The sequence below is a fragment of the Macaca thibetana genome, chromosome 11 (genome assembly GCF_024542745.1).
Source record: "Macaca thibetana thibetana isolate TM-01 chromosome 11, ASM2454274v1, whole genome shotgun sequence".
Lineage (NCBI taxonomy): Eukaryota > Metazoa > Chordata > Mammalia > Primates > Cercopithecidae > Macaca > Macaca thibetana.
In genome coordinates, this window is record NC_065588.1 from 78,520,476 (window position 1) to 78,541,329 (window position 20,854).

A 20,854-nucleotide genomic window follows, 5' to 3' on the forward strand; every position below is an offset into this window, starting at 1 on the left:
TTTCCAGAAAGAATAGTGATTAGACTATGATTGTCACTTCCCATTCACTCCTTGATTTTTTGATATCTGATTTCTGCTTCTCATCACTCTAATCAAACTGCCCACGCCAAGACAGTGATGACCTTCTAGCTAAATATGATGATCAATGGAAACTCTTCAGTCTTTTTTAATGGGCTACTAACTTTACTCCTAAATTCCACTCCCTTAGTGTGAGCACATTGTTTTCTCCTGATCCTTTCTAATTGTTCCTTCTTACTCTGTCAAGCTAGAGCCTCTTTTGTCCTCCTCACTGTAGAGTTTTTTCCCCCAACGTGTTTCTCTTCTTAGTCTCCATACTCTATTTGTGCTTAGGCTGTCAGATCTATGACCACGACTTCAGATGCGACATGTATGTATGGCTGAGAGCTTAATCAGGGCTATCTACTGAAAGTCTCTCCACAGTCACAGGTGACTGCCTAGTTCACAAATCCAGAGACCTGTTCTCAGACCTATTCACCTTAAACTTCATAGTACAGTAGTACAACCCTTATCCATGGTTTCCCCATGCCACGGGTTCAGTTACCCGTAGTCAACAGAGGTCCAAAAATATTAAATTGAAAAATTCCAGAAATAAAACAATTCATATGTTTTAAATTGTAAACCATTCTGGGTGTTTGCTTAAAGTGAAAAAGTTCTTGACTTAATAAGGAAAGAAAAAAATCATATGCTGAAGTTGCTAAGACCTGTGATTTAAAAAACAAAACAAAAAATTTCTATACATCAAATTGTGAAGGAAAAAGAAATTCATGCTAGTTTTCCTGTCACACTTCAAACTGCAAAAGTTATAGCCACAGTGCATGATTTAAGATGGAAAACACATTAAATTCCCAAGTAAAAGACAGAAATATATTCCAATTGACAGAAACTGGGTTTGGTTCCATTTGCAGTTTCAGGGCATCCACTGGGGGTCTTGGAACATCTTCCAAACAGGTAACAGAGGACCACAATATTTGACAACTACATATCACAACTTTTCTCTGTGGACTTAGCTGTCACTGTATTTCTCTCTTTCTACAGTCCCAAAAAGCTTAACTTCTTCAATGACATTTTCCCTGTTTCCACCTCAAAATAAACTGTAATATTTAAAAGCATGATTTTTTACCTTCCTTTCTCAGGATTTAAACTTCCTTAAATTATCAGAAAATAAGTCAAATCTACATTTCTAGTGCTAATCTTTTCCCTGAGCTTTATACTGATTATTTAACAATATAATGATTAAGCCTACCAAAAGAAGTAAACTTCTTGTGTCTCTGCCTTCATCCCCAATTACATTTTCCCCTCGTGGTCCCATTTCCTGTTATTTTTACTGGAAATAGCTCACAACTTTAAAAGATACGGTTTTAATGAAGTAAAAAATCATACTCCCAAGTTAACACCCAGCTTCTTGCAATTTTAGATTTTAGCATTGTTTTTTAACTATGTGCAGTGTTAGTTTTTTCATAAATTAACTCTTATAAAACCAAAGTGTCATGGAGCTGTGCATGTGTAATTGCAACCCATTTCTGGTCCTCTGCAGAATATCCAGATTAACAGTAGTAGCTAACACTCAAGAGCACTAACCACGTATCACATATACCTTTTAAGATCCTCACATACACATTAACTCACAGAGTCTTCACAACAATGTCATGAAACACCTTAGGGACACCTGAGTTTAAGTGAGTAAGCCATTCTGGAGCTGTGCAACATGGCAGCTCTGAAGTATATATTCATTGCAGTATTATCTTTCCCAATTTAAAGAGGACATAGTGTTGTTTTCCCCATTTTAGAGAATAGGTCACTGGGGCACTAACAAGTTAAGTCCGGCTCTAGAACCCACACTGCTAATGACTAAAATTGTAACACCTTTCACAAGTTATTTTTCAAAAATATAATCAAGTACAAGTTACCACCTGTACTTGAGAGGAAGAAACCCAAATTCCAGACCTCTTAATTCCCATTACATTACTTTGTCAATTAAGCTAAACCAGCCTAATTCAGTTATCGAAGCTAAAAATCGAGCCTCCATGAAAATGTTTCCCTAATTAAACTGTGACTTCTAAAATGTGTTAAATAAAAAAATCCAATTCCTATATAAATTATCCTATAGCACTTTTAAATAATAAAACACCACTTAAAGGATTTCAAATGAAGAAAATACATACTTTACTGTTTTACTACATTGTTCCTCTGGCTGAGGCAGGTCAAAGCTACACTGATCTTCAAAGCAAGCCTGGTCAATGCTACACTGTTCTTCAAGCAAAGGCTGGTGAACTTGTTCTGACAAAAGATGGTCAACTTTTCTTGGCTGCTTCCTAAGTCTTTCCTCTTCAGCTAAATAGAGATGTTTCAGATTATCTGGGTATCGATCTGTGAATTGAGATTCCAGTGACGTTTTAACCTTCTTTTCCTTCCGCAGCAATTTCTTGTAACTTTGCTGTATTCTCAGTTTTCTTCGAAAGGCAAAGCCTTGTCCTACATTGAGGAATATCATCGGAAATTACTTGCAGAGAAAAGAAGTTCTTGAGCAAAGAATGAAGCTGTTAATTACAAATGAAAATCTTTTTTACGTCATCACATTCAGATTCTAGCATTATGTTTTGCTTTAAAACATTATTTCAAGCAACAAATTTAAGCTGATGGATTGCATAGCAAGTTGGCCCTTTGCAAAAAGACCAGGCCAACAGTCGTGCACAAATCCAAGTAAGAATCTCAAAGAAAAACTGACCAGTTCCGACTGTTGCACAAATTGAGTTTATAGCTGTATTCACAAATCAAAACAAATTCCTTACTTCATCTAAAACACCTAATCTGGGCCTTCAATAAATACTTAAAAAATAGAAAAGAAAATGCCCCATCTAGTGTCTTATCTTGGACAAACTATTATATACGTTCTCGAAAATATTTCAACACGAAAGAAAAAGACAGTGTATGGTTATCTGAAAAGCTAGCAATTATCAGAAGACTGACTTTAACATTTATATATTCCAAGTGGGATCGGAGGGACCTTACAGACAGTAATACAAAAAGACAAACACAAATTAAAGCGAAGGTTGGAGGGCCTCGGGTATGGATTCCGAGCAGTATGTTTCTGCCCGACCTCCTCTCTACCCTTTACCTTACTACATGCGCAAAAGTTCACAGGGCCATAGACTCTGCTCAGTTTCTCAGGAAAAAAGTTCTGATGAAATACAGGGTTACGTCAGGAAAGACGTTTAAATAATTAAAGTTAGCAACACTGCTCCATCTTCCGATCTAGAGCTCTGCGAAGCTCACAGCTTTAGCGGGCTCAGGAATGATTTCCCCTGCCCCAAGTAGGACCGGGTCTGGTTCCTAAATCCTTCTTCCAAGCTTCAGCGGGTCTTGTATCTTAAGACTTAGCAAGCTCGAGGACCGGTAAATGGTTGCCTTCTTACATACCCTCGCGAACGCTCCCCACGAAGGCTTGCGGATGGTTAGGCCGCCACGTCTTCTGTTTCACAGTCTTATTCCTGTACTCGACCGCGGAAACCGCTTCACCACGCGCCTCAAAACCACCAGGCCACCACTTCCCTGCCCGCCTCACCGGCGCCATTGCAGCCCACCAAACGCGTCACCAGACCACCACAACGGACGCCCACAAAATACGTCACCAAGCCGAAGCAATCAATCGCTCAGAAGGAATCTGGCTCGGAGGTCTACTGAGTCTGCCTGTACTAATTTGGGCCGAGTAGGCGACTCACGGCCATGTTTGCGCCACCTACAGCCTGGGAGGGTGAGCGTCATGGCGGCTTCTTGCCCTCTCCCGGTGACCCCGGACCTGCCCACGCTGCGTGCCAAGTTGCAGGGACTTCTGCAGTTCCTGAGGGATGCCTTGTCCATTTCCAATGCACATACTGTGGATTTCTACACAGAATCCGTGTGGGAGGAGCTGGTCGATTTGACCCCAGAGACGGTGCTGACTGCACTGAGGAAGTCGGCGTGGGAGGTGGAGGCCCGGCCCTCAGAGACGCGCCGCCTAGTGGAAGCAGAGGGGGAAGCAGGTGGGTGGTGGAGTAGGCGGGGCGGGGCGGGAAGGGAGGCGGAGGAGAAGGTCCTAGCCGCGAAGCGAGCCACCTGGTGGAAGCCGGTAGAACCAGGCGCGACCGCGGCCGGGGGCGGGGCGGCCCTCGAGGAGGGGTCGGATTCGTTGAGGGGTGGGGCGGGGATGTTCTTTGGAATCATCAGGATCACTCTTTCTTTGGGTGCTTGTATATTTCCACAATATAAAGAAAGCAGGAAACAGGGCGGGGGAGTTCCTTCATCTAGTAATTCCATAATAATTGACGCGAGGGAAACTAGGGGAGCGGTGCTCTCACAGGTTTTACAAATTCGAGGTGGAATCTTCCAGCATGTGGTGGAAGATTACTCAACAGTTAATAAAGATAATTTCAAATGGTGGTAATGAAGTAGAAAATAAAAACAGTGTAATGTGGTAGGGATTGTGTAAGGAGGCTGCCCCAAGTTAGGAGGTCAGGAACATGAGAAGGCTTCAGCCTGCAGAGCTACAGGAAGGGGCTGTGGGCGGCGGAAACCGCAGGCTGCGCTTGGCTCTAGCCAGGTGAGGGTCTGCAGGTGCAGGACCTGAGGCAAGCAGAGGCCAGATGGCGCAGGCCTTTCTAGGCCTTGGAAGGATTTTGGATTTTAAGTGTGATGGGAAACCTTTGGGGTTGTTTAGGGAACATAGTGACCTAATTCACATTTGAAAAGATAACTGTGAATTATTTGAATAATAGACTGGTGGGGCAAAAGCTTAAGCTGAGAGTCCAGTTAGGAGACTATCTCAGTAGTACAAAAGATGATTGTATCTTGGACTAGGATGATATTCGAATATTCACTATTTCATTTAAAAACTATTTGAAAGTACCTAATGTGTGTCATGAATGTTTGTAGGCTCGAGGTTTTCCTACTCTCAAGAAATGTAGATTATTCTAAGGCAAGCATATTTTGAAAGCAGAATGATGGACACGAACAGGCTCCTGGGATTTTTACTTTTCTTCTAGGCTTCCTAAACTTACCCTCACTAGTGAACTTTATTCACTAAGCATTCTCTGCGTGCAAAGCATCCCTAGAGGGACCTCTTATACTAGCACTTGGTAAATACTGTTTTGTTTTTGTTTTTTTTTCTAATGTCATTGTTATTGAAAAGTTAGGCACTTCTTCAGTTTGATCTCATAATAAATGTATGGCACTTATGATAACATGACAGTTTTACTTAAACTCCAAAAGAGCAGAGTCTATGTCTGACTTGTCAATTGATGTATTCCCAGCACTTGGTAAAATACTTGGCATACCTTAGATACTGGATGACTGAAACAGATTTCCACTAGGGACTCACAAGGCGTATGATCTTCTGCTAATATTGTATGAGGAGTTACAAGTAAACATAATTCCCAGAGCTGCATGCACAGTTTGGAAAAGCACACTAACAGGTGTTCAGCACAATCATTTGGTGTTTTATGGAAGAAATTTGTTTGTAAAAGTCCTCAGTGTATGCATTTCAGTACGTTTCATGTGGCAGGTGATCTTGTCTGGTTAGAGTCCTAACAGTTTCTTCTTTGTTGTTCATATAAAAAAGAACTAGAATAAAAAATTTAATTCTCCAAAATAAAAAGGAAATATGTTAGAAATAACTGTCTTTTCAGGGCATAAATTACGGCTTTTCAGACAGACTACCTGGGTTCAAATCTTGACCCCAACACTTATCAGCTGTGCTAACTTGGGCAATTTGCTTCAAGTCGTTTTGCGTTAGTTCCTCATCTGGAGAAAGGGGGTAACTTTAGTACCTACCTGATGGGATACTGTGAAAGGTAATTCAGCTAATATATAGAAAGGGTATATAGAACAGCACATGCCCAGGCTGGAGCACGCTTGGTGCATTTTAAACACAGCAGAGCAGTCTTGGTGAGACTGGTGAGAGATGGCATTTGGAGGTGGCCCAGGACATCCTCACATAAAACTTGTAGGCTACACTCAGTACTTGGCTTTTATTCTGAGTGAAATGCAAAGCTCTGAGAATTTTGTGTGTTGATGTGATACAGGGTGATTTCTGTTTCAAAGTCTGGTTTCTGTGTGGAGAAGAGAAGGTAAGAAAGGTGAAGAAAGGTAAGGGAAGAAACAGGAATACAATATAAGAGGCTATTAAAATAGTCCAGGGATATTTCACGGAACAGTAGCTTGAAGAAGTCAGATTCTCCTGCAAATAACAATCAGGAAAACTGGCCAGATTATTAAAAACAACTGTAAGATTCTGGGAAATGACCAAAGGCAGAAATATAAGAAGAGATTACTATTGAAAGACTGTTACTGATTGGGTAGGAAGTCAGAGTTTATGGCTTTCTCGCTAGGGATGCTCCTAGCCCCTGTAGATCTAACAGTGGAATACCACATCCTTACCAGGTCAAGGTGGTGATGCCAAAATTCGGAAATCAGAGCAGGTGCGGATTTAAGAGGTACATTCTGGAAACAGGAGAGATACAAAAGGTCTGAGATCTAAGATCTGAGTATGAACTCTGCCTGAATCCCTGAATGGTCTCTTATCTACACATGTCTGGGAGACCTGGAGATCCTAGCAGAAACACTGGCAAAAAACTTTTGAGAGGCAGAGCTTCCCATGGCTAGAGATCTGCAAGTTTGCTGCACGTTCAACAGAGTGTATTCCCTAAAGTACACACAACTTGGGTGGTAAATATCAGAAGCCTTACTGAATTCTTGTATGAAAGGGCAAAATTCAAGTTTGGCAGAGCAACTGGAAATTTAGACTAGGGAGTCTTCAAATTGTAAACAGAGGAACCACAGAAAGAATGAGCCTCAAAATCTGACTAGAAAATCTACCCAAATCTTTATCTGACTGCTAAACTCTGCAGGCTCAGGTGTACCACCAGACAGTGGGTAAATAAAAAGCCACTTAGCAGAGACATCAGCAGCTGCACTCTGAAGGGGGATGGTTTTCACAGTTTGAGTCAAAGCAAGTTGACTTCCCACTATTAATAGAACAACCACCACCACAAATCCTTAGGAAAACAAAATAGATTTACTACAATAAATTATCTGCCATTCCACTTTTCAACTAAAAACAAACTAAATGTGCTCAAAAAAAAAAGGAAAATGTGACTCTAACTTAGGAAACTGATTCCAAGTAAGCCCTAATGCTGGATTTTAGTACCTATGATGAAAGAATTAAGGATAGTGTGACCCATATTTAGGGAAAAAAGAGTAAGTCAATAAGTGCTGATCCTAATTGGGCTAAGATGTTGGATTTCAGTGGCTGCTATAAATAAGTTCAAAGAGCTCAAAGTTTATGCCCCTTTGAAATTGAAAAATACACACTCACTGACACACAATTGTATTAATGTTACGTATTATCTATTGCTGCATAACAAGTGGCTTAAACATATACTATTTCATCAGTTTCTGTGGGCCAGGAATTCAGGAGCAGATTAACTGGGTGGATCTGGTTTGGGATCTTATGAGATCACAGTCAGGATGCTAGCTGGGGCTATAATTGCTGAAGGCTTGATCGAGGCTGAAATATTTGCCTCTATGATTATCTCATTCACATAGATGGCCATAATATTTCATTCGCATAGGTGGCCATAATACCTCATTCACAGAGGTGGCTAGTTGGTGCAGGCTGTTGGCATGAGGTCTCCGTTTCATACCATGTGAACTTTTCCTATGGGGCTGCTTTTGTGGAAGCTTTTGTGCTTGCATGACATTCTGCTTTTGTCTGCACTCAGACATGATTATGAAGTTGACATGGTCACAAATCTTGTCTGATATTGGTGTACTGAGAAATTGTTCATGTTTAGTAGGAAAGACTGTGGCCTACGTGTTAGTTCAAAGTCAGCTATGAGCTGACATCTGTCTGTTACATTTGGGTTTTCTTTCTTCCCTTTTTTAAAAGTGAGGATAATATTACCTACATTGTAGGACAGCAAAGATTAAAGATGATGCGTACATAGCACCCAGCATAGAACTGAGAATATAGCATGGGTTTAATAAATGGTTATGACGATTGTGATGATGATGATTGCTAGTGATGGTATAATTAGGTCTTTACTTGCAAGAAATAAATTGTCAAGAGCTCCTGGAAGTTTATGTTCTAAACAAATATATTTTTTGCCATATTAACAAATAACATACTATTGTTATTGTCTGTTGACTTGTCTGTATCTGCAACTAAATTATAAACTATCAAAAAACAAATGTACCATGTTTGTCTTTTTCACTATTTTCAGCATCATAAAGTTTCTGTTTATAGCTGAGTAAATTAAATGATTCTTACATTAAAATTATTTAAATTGACAAATAAAAATTATGTATGTTTATTATGTACAACATCATGTTTAAATAATTCTTGAAGAAAGAATGAAGTTGAACATAGATCTAATAAAGAGTCTTAATGAAGGCACTCCTTGCACATGTCTAGTACTCAACTAGACATGTATTATTTCTGGTTCATCCCTAAGTTACATTTATTATCATTGTGTATGATAAATATTAGTTATATGATGCAACTAATAGATTTTTAAATTTATTTGAAGAGACGCAAATCAATAACTGTTCTTTCCCTATTTGGAAATACAGTACATTCAGTACATTACGGATTACAATAAAATACCCTGGGAATTTGGAGATAAAATCAGAACAAGTGACACTTCACGTTACAATGTCTAAAAGTTAGTATATAATGTAGATGAGATTAGCCATTTGCAGCAAAAAAGCCAGTAGAGATAGCTTCTAAATATTTTGCTGATATAGGATAAATATGACCCATATCTTATTTTGGAGATTAAGATTTTGTTATAACTCCTTCAAGGAAACCAGACTGCGTCCTTAGGCAGTAATGACTGCATGTGTAAATCTGTAACATTCTCAGCAGAATCATCATTGATCTTCAGAAATTAATTGTTGTTTAATGGAATCTAGAAAATTCTTCTGAAAAGCAAGAGGGGACAGATAGTCTAAGTCAGGATAGCCAAAATATTTTATGAAACAGAATCTAGATCAATACAACAGAAGCAACTTAAGCAGCTTACTTAGCTTGCTGAAAATTTTAAGAATATCTGACCTCATTTGTTCTCCTTGTAATTCTAAAATTAGGAGACTGTCCTAACAAATGAGTGTTACAAATTATTGTTATAGGTATATTTCTCAATGGAAATTAATAAATTTGTATTTCAAAGTCAATATCTTACAATGTTATTTATAATTAGCTGTGGAAAGCCTAATGAGCTCTCAGGAATTCCAGTTTCTGTGCCTGCCAAAACACAGGGATCCTCTAAGGCACTGAGCCTCCAGGGACTCTCTCTTGACTTTTCTTTCAGCTTCTTGAGGCCATATGCTGCTTCTCCTGTTTCATATTATTACTCAAATGATCCTACGATGATTGGGTGCTCAGTAAATGTCTATAGAATCAGTTCCTTTTGGTGATTATCTGGTATAATTATTTTACTACCACTTTAATTGAACAACACAGAAAGTGTATGTCCCTGATAGATTATTCTTTTATCAAGCTTGTCTTTTTTTTTTTTTTTTTTTTTTTTCTGCATCTTAATAGGTTAAATTTTTTCTTGGCCATCCTGTTTTTAGTGTTGGTGGTGGTAGTAATTCGAATGTATTGAAATTGCACTCATATTTAATTTGAAACACAATAAGGCAGAAAGCATGTTGTTGGAAACAAAGAGCACAATGGAGAAAAATAATTACTGTGTTCTGTTTTACTCTGCTGTATGTAACTTTTATTCATTCACTTATGTATTTTTCTGAATTCTGTTTTTTCCTTTTCAGTTTTTGTGAGTCATTTTAGATTTCAAGTGTAAAAATAATATTATGTTATAACAAGATAGTGGCCAGCGTCAGCCCCATTCCTGGGGAACTTCGTAATCATAAGTAAAAGAGAGCTGCAATGCAAACAAATCTTCGAGAACCAAGGACAGTTTTTCTTTTTATCTCTTTGATGTATAGAAAGTGTTTTCAGATTTTCCTTTTATTTATAAAACTATTTAGAACTTAAATTTATATTCTAATTTTAATGGTATCTCCTCCACTACTTCCCCCTTTCCCCATATCTTCAATTTTTAGAAGTTCAGTAAAACAGAGTTCGTGGAGATTCCTTTCATCTGTTGCATTTTTCCTCATTCTACTTATACTGTTTTCCTGTGTTTAGCCAATCATCATATATTTGGTTGCCTGTGTTAGTTTAGATTTTTAAAATTTTATATCAAATCATTAAACTTTCCTTGTAAGTTTATAGTTATGGTTACCTGTTATCATCATTTATCATAATTTAAATTCTTTCTTTGGTTTTAAAAAAAACTTGCCTACATGACTTCATGTCTTCTGGAGTCTGTATTTATTCATCACCTCAGTGGTTTAAGCATTCCTTCTATAAAAAACGTTATTATTCTTCCTGTTACCTAAGTTCATAATCTGCCAATTCCTCTTCCTCCATTACTCTTACATTTGCTATTTTTCATTCCCATAGAAAATAGTTCAATGTCACTTCTCCTTTTTAAATCTTACAACAGAATTTTTGTAATGACTTTCAACCTGATGTTCTTGCCTTTAGACTATATTTCATTTGTGTTGCCACTCAGCGACTTTCAGATTTATTGTCCAAAATCATAGTTCTGATCTTGTCATTCTTCCACTCAAAACCCATCAGTAGGTCTTCATTACCTACACAATAAAGTTCTTCACCTTTGGCCTTATCTTGTATCTGCTCTTCAGCTGAAACTTGGCTACTAATATAAACAAATCGGAGACAGGATGGAAAGAATATGGATTTTAGTGCCAGTCACACATAGTTTTGAATCCTGGCTCTGATACTTTAGTGCTGCATAATCTTGTGCAATTTAGTTAAGCTTTTGCAGCTCAATTTCCTCTTTTGAAAAATGGGAATCCTAATTCTTGTCTGAAAGGTCTCCATAAAAGTAAATGAGATATATGTTAAAATGTAGCATACAAATGAGTAGTCATCTAATAAAAAATAGCCACCTTCTTCCTACTCTGATTCCCTCAGATGGAGGCAGATTAGATGCAGAGTCAGAAGACCTGATTCTAATCCATCTCTAACTCTGATTAACTGTTATCTCACACAGGACATTTAACTGTAGGGCTCAATTTTCTCATCCAAGAAGTAACTGCATAAGTTGTTCACCTATGGCAGAGGTAGAAAAATAGCCACTGCCTGACTCATGTGGCTTAGAAACACCTCTCATTTAACCAATATGGTGCCTACATTTTTTTTTTTTTAGTCTACATTTCAAGATTGACAGAGTTCAGATTTAATACACACACATACACACAGACACACAGCCCTGGAATTGTAGCTTCTGTGGAAAAATTTAGATCTGGCCATTTTGTTGCATATCTCTCCGTGGCAGCCAGCTTCCTTTTGGGGGTATATCCGTTCCCTCTAGCTAGCTTCATGAATAGAAGTAATCATCCTGGCCCCCAAAGGTACCATAGGTTCAGCTCTTGGGTTGCAGGCTCCAATCAATTCCCTCGTACCCCCTGAAAATGAATTCAGGAATTTGTTTCACCTTCTCAAACGAGACTGATTACTAAAAATAGTTGTAAGTCAATTGAGTAAAAGATACCTAGGGTTTCTTCCAGTTCTCAAATCCTAGGGAAATAAAATGATTTAAATATTTTATCTTCAGACCTTATTAGTCCCTGTTATTAACACCATGGTCATGTTGAAGGACTGGGTCAATCTGGATCTTGAAATGAAAAAGTCTATATAACCAGTCATTAGTGGGTCACCTAGATAATAAGTGATTCAACTTCCTACATGATCTGGCCCCCGAAATTAACTTTGATTATGAAGATGGCTGAAATAATTTGATGTTCTTAATTTTTAAGATATATCTTCAGCCAAAGCAGGAGGGAGGAGGTGTGAGGAAATGTATTAGTATTATCAATACTTCTCTTGGAATTTTCCCTCTGTCCTTAAACTGTATACTTTAGCTGCCTTGTTCTCTGAATGTACCATGTATTTTTTGTCTAATTTTGTTCATGCTATCCTGTTTGCTTAAGAGCTTCCTACTCCCATTTATATAATAAATTTTCATTTATTTCACATCTTCTTTCAAAGCCCAGGTCAGATGACACTAAATTAGTAATGAAACTACTCGTTGTATTTTATTCATATTTTCATTAGAACACTCAGTTCACTGTGTTATGGTGATTTGTTTTCTTTAACTCTCCAGTTTTCTTTAACTCTCCAGTGTGTCCTGGTGTGTAGAACATAGTAAGTGACACATAGTGGCACAAATTCAGTGTTTTGTGTCCGGAATTATTTGTTCCTCCCAGTGGGTTCTTGGTCTTGCTGACTTCAAGAATGAAGCAATGGACCTTTGTGGTGAGTGTTACAGCTCTTAAAGATGTCGTAGTTTGTTCCTTCAGATTTGTCCAGAGTTCCTTTTGGTGGGTTCGTGGTCTTGCTGACTTCAAGAATGAAGCTGCGGACCTTCACAGCGAGTGTTACAACTCTTAAAGGTGGTGCGGACCCAAAGAGTGAGCAGCATCAAGATTTATTGTGAAGAGCAAAGGAACAAAGCTTCCACAGCATGGAAGGGGACCTGAGTGGGTTGCCCCTGCTGGCTGGGGTGGCCAGCTTTTATTTCCTTATTTGGCCTGCCCACATCCTGCTGATTGGTCCATTTTACAGAGTGCTGATTGGTGCGTTTACAATCCTTTAGCTAGAGACAGAGTGCTGATTGGGGCATTTTTACAGATTGCCGATTGGTAAATTTACAATCCTTTAGCCAGACACAGAATGCTGATTGATGCATTTATAATCTAGCTAGACAGAAAAGTTCTCCAAGTCCCCACCTGACCCAGAAGCCCAGCTGGCTTCACCTCTCAATCCCCCCTCTAAACAGGACACCCCAACTGCTGTTGGGAATTGGGTGGTGACTGCTCTAGGTACTTCCTGCTGGATAGGAGCAAAGAAGGGGCCCTGCAGTTGTAGTGTCCTCCAGAGGGAGCTCTTTAGGCCAGTGAAAGGGCTAGCGGGTCAGTCCAGGGGTCCTCGGTAGAAGTTGTTAGTTGAGCTCCTTTGGGGTTCCATTTGTAAGACCATCTGTAGCTTGATGGCCTCAATCCTAGAGGAAACGGATTTAAAAAGGAGTTTAAAATGCAGGGCATGAAGGCGAGTAATAGAAAGATGGCTGCCACGGGACCTAGAAAGGGGAGAAGCCATGTCACCCAACTCCAGATATTGGTGTAAGAGTTTGAAAGGTGGTGTCTGATTTCAGAAGCCTTTTCCTGTAAACGCTGGGCAGCATCTCATACCATCCCTGATTGGTTAGTGTAAAAAGAGTACTCTTCCCCTAAGAAGGTGCAGAATCCTCCTTTCTCAGCAGTGAGGAGGTCTAGGCCTCAGCGATTTTGGAGAGTCACTGCTACCAAAGAGTCTATTTGGGATTGTAAAGAGAAGACTTTCAATTATCAATTATAGATTTTACATTTACCATGACTTTTAAAGCAATAGGGTATAGTGTTTTTTCTTTACTACTTCTATCTCTTTCTCTTTTTGACTCCTTCTTTGTCTCTCTCTTTCTCTCTCTCTCTCTGACTCCCTCTTTGTCTCTGTCTCTTCCTGTCTCTCTCTGACTTTCTGTCTTTTTCTCTCTTTCCTTTTTGCTGGTCTTTCCCTGCCTCTGCCAGCTGCTTATGCTGCTGTTCTCCCCTCTGCTTCCCCTTTTTGATGACTTCAGTGGTATAAGACTGCCATCTCCTTGGGTTTTTGCACTGTGGGCAATAATATCATGATTTCCTTGTGGTATTTAATGGGTGTTCCCCAGAGATTAGGAACTCCCTTTCTTTCCATATTGCAACATGGGCAGGTAGGATTAGATAAGCATACTTACCTTCTGTAGCAAAGTCTTCCAATTACAACTGAGGAGGTGGGAGAAATACCTGGGTTACAGGCTGTCCCAGGATTTCTCAGATGGTAACGGACCTTGAGGACAGTCGTCTGGGACAGGAGATTAACACTGAGAAGGCTGCACCAGTGTCCAGGAGGAAGTCAATTTCCTGGCCCTCAATGGTTAAGTGAACCCGAGACTCAGTAAGTGTGATGACATGAGCTGGTGCTTGCCCTGGGCACCCTCAATTCTGTTGTTAGATCATCTGGTTGGGAACTTCTGGCCCAGAGAATCTTTGCCCTCTTAGGCAGTGCGCCTTCTAGTGATTGCCTTGGCATAGTGGACATGGACGAGGGGGCGGCTTGTTTCTCATTGGACAATCTTTTTTTAAAGTGTCTTTGTAAACCACACTGATAACAAGCCGTACCGGGTGATTGGCCTGCTCCATTTTCTGTCCTCCCTGAACCACCAAGGTTTGTTTGTCTGAGGGCCGTGACTAAGGCTATGGCCTTTCTCTGATCTCACTTTTCCTTTTCAGCCTATTCCTCTTGGTGCCTATTATAGAACACCGAGATTGCCAGGTTTAATAATGTCTCTAGATTTTGTTCAGGGCCCAGGGCTCACTTTTGGAGCTTTCTCCTGATATCTGCGGCTGATTGGGTAATAAACTTATCTTTTAAGATCAATTGACCCTCGAGTGAGTCAGGTGACAGGGGAATATATTTTCTTAAGGCCTCCTGTAGCCACTCGAGGAAGGCAGAAGGATTTTCTTCCTTTCCCTGAGTTATGGTGGACATCGTTGAATAATTCATGAGCTGTTTCCTAATTCTCCTTAGTCCTTCTAGAACACAGGTCAGCAGATGTTTACGACTCCATTTCCCATGATCTGAGTCTAGGTCCCAGTGGAGATCCATACTGGCAACAGCTTGCTGACCAGTAGGAAATTTGTCCCTTTCTTCAGCTGTCATTCTATCATTTGCTTGACTAAAATACCAGGTATTTCCAAACTCTCAGGCTGCAGCTAAAGCTGCATTCTTTTCATTAAAGGCCAGGGTTTGATATAACAATAGCATGACATCTCTCCAAGTGAGATCGAAGGTTTGCCTTAGACCATGTAGGACATCTATATACCTATCAGGATAATCTGAAAGCTTCCCCAGGTCTGCCTTGATCTGCTTTAAATCAGAGAGGGAGAAGGCGACATGTACCTGGGTTGGGCCAAATTCTCTTCCCCGTACAGCTTGAAGGTGTCATAACCGATAGCCCGGGAGGTTTTTGTGGTCCTTTGGAGAGTTCTTTGCTGTTTCCTTCTGGGCGGGGGAGGTTAAAGGAGGCTTATCATTAATAGGAAGGGGAGCTATAGGGAGGCTAGGATATGGAGGTAAGCTAAGAGGTCCTCCTGTGGGATGTAAATTGCAAGCTTTGCATAGTTGTGTATTCTCCTTCAATGAAAAGAGAGATTGGACCTAAGGTATTTCACTCCATTTGCCTTCCCTTTTACAGCAAAGGTCAAGCTGCGGGATAGTATTGTAATTTATACTTCCCTCAAGTGGCCATTTTTCCCAGAGAGAGAATATTGGGGCCAGGCCATAGTGCAGAAAAAAAAAATGAGACACTTCTTTTTCAGGGTTTTGTGGGTCAAATTGGTCCAGATGGCTTAGGATGCATTTCAAAGGTGAGCCTGTTGGTGCCTGAGTGTTTCCCATTTGAAAGACAAAACCGCTCGCAATTTTGGTTTGTTTGTTTCTCCCCCACCCAAGAACCCAAAACAGTCCCTGGACCCTGCTGATTGGAATAGTTGCACTCACTGATGCAGCAGAAATATCTCTTGCCCAAGAACCTGCAACAGTCCCTGGACACTGCTGATGGGAATAGTTGCGCTCACCGATGCAGCAGCAGAAACACTAGTTTTCCTCCTAGACCACAAGGAGGACCGAGGAAGGTCAGATTTAGTGGCCCTTACCAACGCATTCTCGAAAACCTGCACCCTTGCTTGTCCTCCTGGAACACAAAGAGTACTGAGAAAAATCGGATTTAGTGGCCCTTACTGATGCATTCTCAAAAACCTGTTAGAGTTATAAGCATTCTCCTGTTAGTATTGGGACCTTACCACTGTCCTATAAAGATGTTATGCCCCAAAAACAAAGTGGAGGGCCATAACCTGAGGGAGGGAAGGGATCTCCAGGGTTGGAAGAGTCACACCTTTTGTCCTCACTTGAATAGGAAGGATATCATTTTTGAAGCTCCCCATATCCTAGCTTCAGGAATTGCTTTTGTTAGGCCTGTTTGTCTGAGGAGGGATCCTAAAATTCCAGATAGTCCCTGCTACAAAGGGGCTTTGGGCAAAAATTATGTCTTTCTGAATGGTGAGCCCAGATGCCCAAAGAAGGAAATAGAGTCCTGGGGTTTATACTAGAAATCATTCTTATAGGAGAAACTAGAAGAGCACCAGGGAGTGGTTTTTAGAAGCGGGACTATCCTTGGAGAAGAGAGGCCAGAGGATGTTTGTCTGACAGGCGTTAGGACCCAGGAGGCAAGAGTCAAGATAGATAGGTTAGATGAATGAGTCTCGCTTGGGCGACATAACATTGAGAGTTCTGCTCATGGCCGCAGGGTCAACCAGTTGTTGGGATCCCGGAGCTGAATGACTTTCCTCTTTGTCGTCCTCGGCTCAACCCAGAAGTACAGGAAAAGCGGAAGCTGGTTCCAGGCAAACTGGGACTCCCAACTCTGAAGAGTTGGGGGTTGTTAGAGATTCCTTTACCAGAAAGCCTGACCACCATGTCTTTAGTCCAGCAGCCACTCACGCTAGTCTCTTTTAACTGGCCGACAGGTGCCCAGTATTTAGCCCCCAAATTCTAAGGAAAAACAGGACAGAATAGCAAGCAAAAGGGGTCCAATGGTACTCACCACTTGGTGATAGTCCCTTTGTGCCAAAATGTGTCCGGAATTGTTTGTTCCTCCCGGTGGGTTCTTGGTTTCGCTGACTTCAAGAATGAAGCCGCGGACCTTTGTGGTGAGTGTTACAGATGGTGTGTCCAGAGTTTGTTCCTTCAGATGTGTCCAGAGTTTATTCCTTCTGGTGGGTTCGTGGTCTTGCTGACTTCAAGAATGAAGCTGTGGACCTTCGTGGGGAGTGTTACAGCTCTTGAAGGTGGTGCGGACCCAAAGAGTGAGCAGCATCAAGATTTACTGTGAAGAGTGAAAGAACAAAGCTTCCACAGTGTGGAAGGGGACCCAAGCGAGTTGCCACTGCTGGCTGGAGTGGCCAGCTTTTATTCATTATTTGGCCCCACCCATGTCCTGCTGATTGGTCCATTTTACAGAGCACTGATTGGTCCATTTTACAGAGTGCTGATTGGTGCGTTTACAATCCTTTAGCTAGACACAGAGTGCTGATTGGTGTGTTTTTACAGAGTGCTGATTGGTGCATTTATAATCCTCTAGCTAGACAGAAAAGTTCTCCAAATCCCCACCTGACCCAGAAGCCCAGCTGGCTTCACCTCTCAGTTTGCTGAATTTAATATGGTTACACTGAGAGTAGGTGGGCATTCCAAGTGCATAGAACAGTGTAAGCAAAAGACTGAAGCTAGAAAATTATAAAACATATTTCAGAACAGTTATAGAACATGGAGCAAAGTATTAATATATTTTTAAGTAGCTAAAAATAAGGTCAGAGAAAAATATTGCAGATAAGTTTTGGAGGCTAGGCTGTTAAACTGTTTGAAATCATCCTTCCATGGGGACAATGATAGTAGTCTAGAGATGAAGGATGTGTGCTGAGACAAAGTGATGGCAGTAGAATAGAAAGAAAGCAATAGTTTTGAAAGATGCTGTACAGAGAAAGTTGGTAGTTCTTGGTGACTGATTTATATAAAGTTTAGAGAAAAGGAAGAATCAAAGCTAAATTCGTGAGAGAGGAGCCCTCATGAATGAGATTAGTGCCCATATAAAAGAGGTACAAGGAAACTGACCACCCCTGCTGCATGTGAAGATGTAGCAAGGGGCACCATCTTGGAAGCAGAGAGCAACCCTCACTATACACCAACTATGCTGGCAATTGGTTTGATCTTGGACTTCCCAGCCTCTAGAACTGGGAGGAAAAAAAATATGTTCTTTATAAATTACCCAGTCTCAAGTATTTTGTTATAGCAGAAAAGGGTTGAAACAGTTGTATTTGAGGTCTTCCATGTAGAGATATTTAAGAAGTCCCATTCAGTGCCTCCCAATCCCTCACCTACTTCCTTCAGTTTTTAGAAATGATTGAGATATTTCAAGTGTAAACTATCACTACTCTGGGCAGTAGGCTGAATTAGTGAGGTCCAGAAGTGATTGAAATGAATTTAAACCTACCGTGAGAGGAGCCGGGCACATTCCTCAGCCCCGGGCTCAAAACAAACAAGCCCAATACAAACACATCCCATCCTCCCATCCCACCACATATCACCATATATCTCTCAAACTTCCTGAGCCCAGTACAAACACATCCCATCCTCCCATCCCACCACATATCGCCATATATCTCTCAAACTTCCTGAGCCCAGTACAAACACCACCTGGAAAAGTCTCCGATAAGGAGGCAGCCGTTCAAAGTTTTACTGAAAGCGCAGGAGCCAAAAGAATTCCTTTGTTCCCCTGTAACTTTCAGGCTATAAAAAGCAAACACTCGCATTGTTCGGGGCCCTCTTGTATGATGTGTAATGGAGGGACCAAGTTCGAACTTGTCATAAAGATCCTTGCCGCTTGGCTTTGACTCTGGACTCTGGTGGTCTTCTTTGAGGAATAGAAGGTCTGGGCATAACATCTGGGGGCTCGTCCGGGATTCCCCCAAGCCCACCAGACCCCTGGTCAACGGATCTACTAGGATCGATCTACTGATAGGTGAGCCGGCTCGTCTCCGTTTGTCTGTCTGTGTCTGTTCTGAATCTGAATCTGTGACTCGCGAGGTCTGAAACTGGAGCTGGCACAGTCCTGGCAGACGCGCTATAGGACGGCCAGCGGAGACCGGTAGGAGACGTCCCCTGGCGCTCGTCTGATCTAGCTTACGATCTGAACTGCCCCGACCGCCAGTTTGGGGTTTGGGCAGTAACTGTCTCTGATCTGCACTGCCCCAACCGCCGGTTTAGGGTTTGGGCAGTGGCTGTTTCTGATCTGAACTGCCGCGACCGCCGGTTTGAGGTTTGGGCAGTAGCTGTTTCTGATCTGAACTGCCCCGAGCGCCGGTTTGGGGTTTAGGCAGTAGCTGTCTCTGATCTGAACTGCCCCGACCGCCGGTTTAGGGTTTGGGCAGTAGCTGTTTCTGATCTGAACTGCCCCGAGCGCCGGTTTGGGGTTTGGGCAGTAGCTGTTTCTGATCTGAACTGCCCCGAGCACGTTTGCGGTTTAGGCAGTAGCTGTCTCTGATCTGCACTGCCCCGACCGCCGGTTTGGGGTTTGGGCAGTAGCTGTCTCTGATCTGAACTGCCCCGAGCGCCGGTTTGAGGTTTAGGCAGTAGCTGTCTCTGATCTGAACTGCCCCGAGCACTGGTTTAGGGTTTAGGCAGTAGCTGTCTCTGATCTGAACTGCCCCGACCGCCGGTTTGGGGTTTGGGCAGTAGCTGTCTCTGATCTGAACTGCCCCGACCGCCGGTTTGGGGTTTGGGCAGTAGCTGTCTCTGATCTGAACTGCCCCGACCGCCAGTTTGGGGTTTGGGCAGTAGCTGTCTCTGATCTGAACTGCCCCGACCGCCGGTTTGGGGTTTGGGCAGTAGCTGTCTCTGATCTGCACTGCCCCGACAGCCGGTTTGGGGTTTGGGCAGTAGCTGTCTCTGATCTGCACTGCCCCGAGCGCCGGTTTAAGGTTTGGGCAGTAGCTGTCTCTGATCTGAACTGCCCCGACCGCCGGTTTGGGGTTTGGGCAGTAGCTGTCTCTGATCTGAACTGCCCCGAGCGCCGGTTTGGGGTTTGGGCAGTAGCTGTCTCTGATCTGCACTGCCCCGAGCGCCGGTCTGCGGTTTGGGCAGTAACTGTCTCTGATCTGGGCTGTCGGAGCACGATCGCGACTAAATATCATTAATAAGTCAGATCAGATTTCCTTTGCAAAGATTCAAACCCACATTCCTTTACAGGAAGGGACTACAAATTATTACGGGATAGGTAATACCCAGAGCACTCCTCTATCTCTCTTTACAAATAATTTCAAAGAAGTAAGAGCAAGAGGCCATGATCTTGGTATGGAAATCAGGAAAGGAAAGCTAATTACTCTGTGTCACTCCGAATGGCCTGCCTTTGATGTAGGGTGGCCACCCGAAGGGACCTTCCGACTTGCGGTCATCACTAAGGTAAAGTCCAAGATTTTCCTACCTGGGCGTGCGGGCCACTTAGATCAAATCCCATATATCCTTATATGGCAGGACCTTGTTGAGAACCCGCCTCCTTGGCTGTCCCCTTTCCAATTAGCCTCTGAACCCTGTAAGACACTGGTTGCTCGACCACTAAAATCCAAGCAACCAACTGCCCCCCCCATCCTGTTCTACCTGATAGCGGGGACCCACTGTTCACAGAACCCCCTCCGTACCCCTCCGGGCCCCAGGCCCCGACCCCCCAGGCTGAGTCGCGGGAAGGAGCAGGCGGAGGGGAGGCGGCCGGCACACACAGGCCCGGTGACAAGGAAGGTAACTTTGAAGGGCCAGCAGGGCGGACGCAAGGGCGCACTTCGCGGGCTAGCCCCCCCCAGCCGCCTGACTCCACGGTGGCTTTACCCCTTCGGGAAATAGGACCCCCAGATGACACAGGAATCCCCAGGCTCCAGTACTGGCCATTCTCCACCAGTGATCTGTATAACTGGAAGACTCAGAGTGCTCGGTTTTCAGACAACCCCAAAGATTTACTGGCTTTACTGGATAGTGTCATGTTCACCCACCAGCCCACTTAGGATGATTGCCAGCAGCTCCTGCGAA

At 42.3% G+C, this 20,854-nt stretch overlaps 1 protein-coding gene across 10 annotated transcripts in view; it reads left to right on the top strand.

The window, feature by feature from the left end:
• The first annotated feature begins 3,391 nt into the window (after positions 1–3,391).
• The window catches only part of METTL25 (methyltransferase like 25), a 126,066-nt gene continuing 108,603 nt past the window's right edge, over positions 3,392–20,854 (top strand). For 4 of the 10 annotated variants that reach the window (XR_007717793.1, XM_050749248.1, XM_050749250.1 and 1 more), the window contains exon 1: positions 3,394–4,040. Coding sequence is in view for 8 of the 10 variants with exons in the window: in XM_050749248.1 (XP_050605205.1) it covers positions 3,419–4,040 (622 nt within the window). In the remaining 2 variants the exon portion in view is untranslated. Of the gene's footprint in view, positions 4,041–20,854 lie in introns of all 10 variants that reach the window. The other 6 variants (XM_050749252.1, XM_050749249.1, XM_050749255.1 and 3 more) reach the window with 4 other exon arrangements.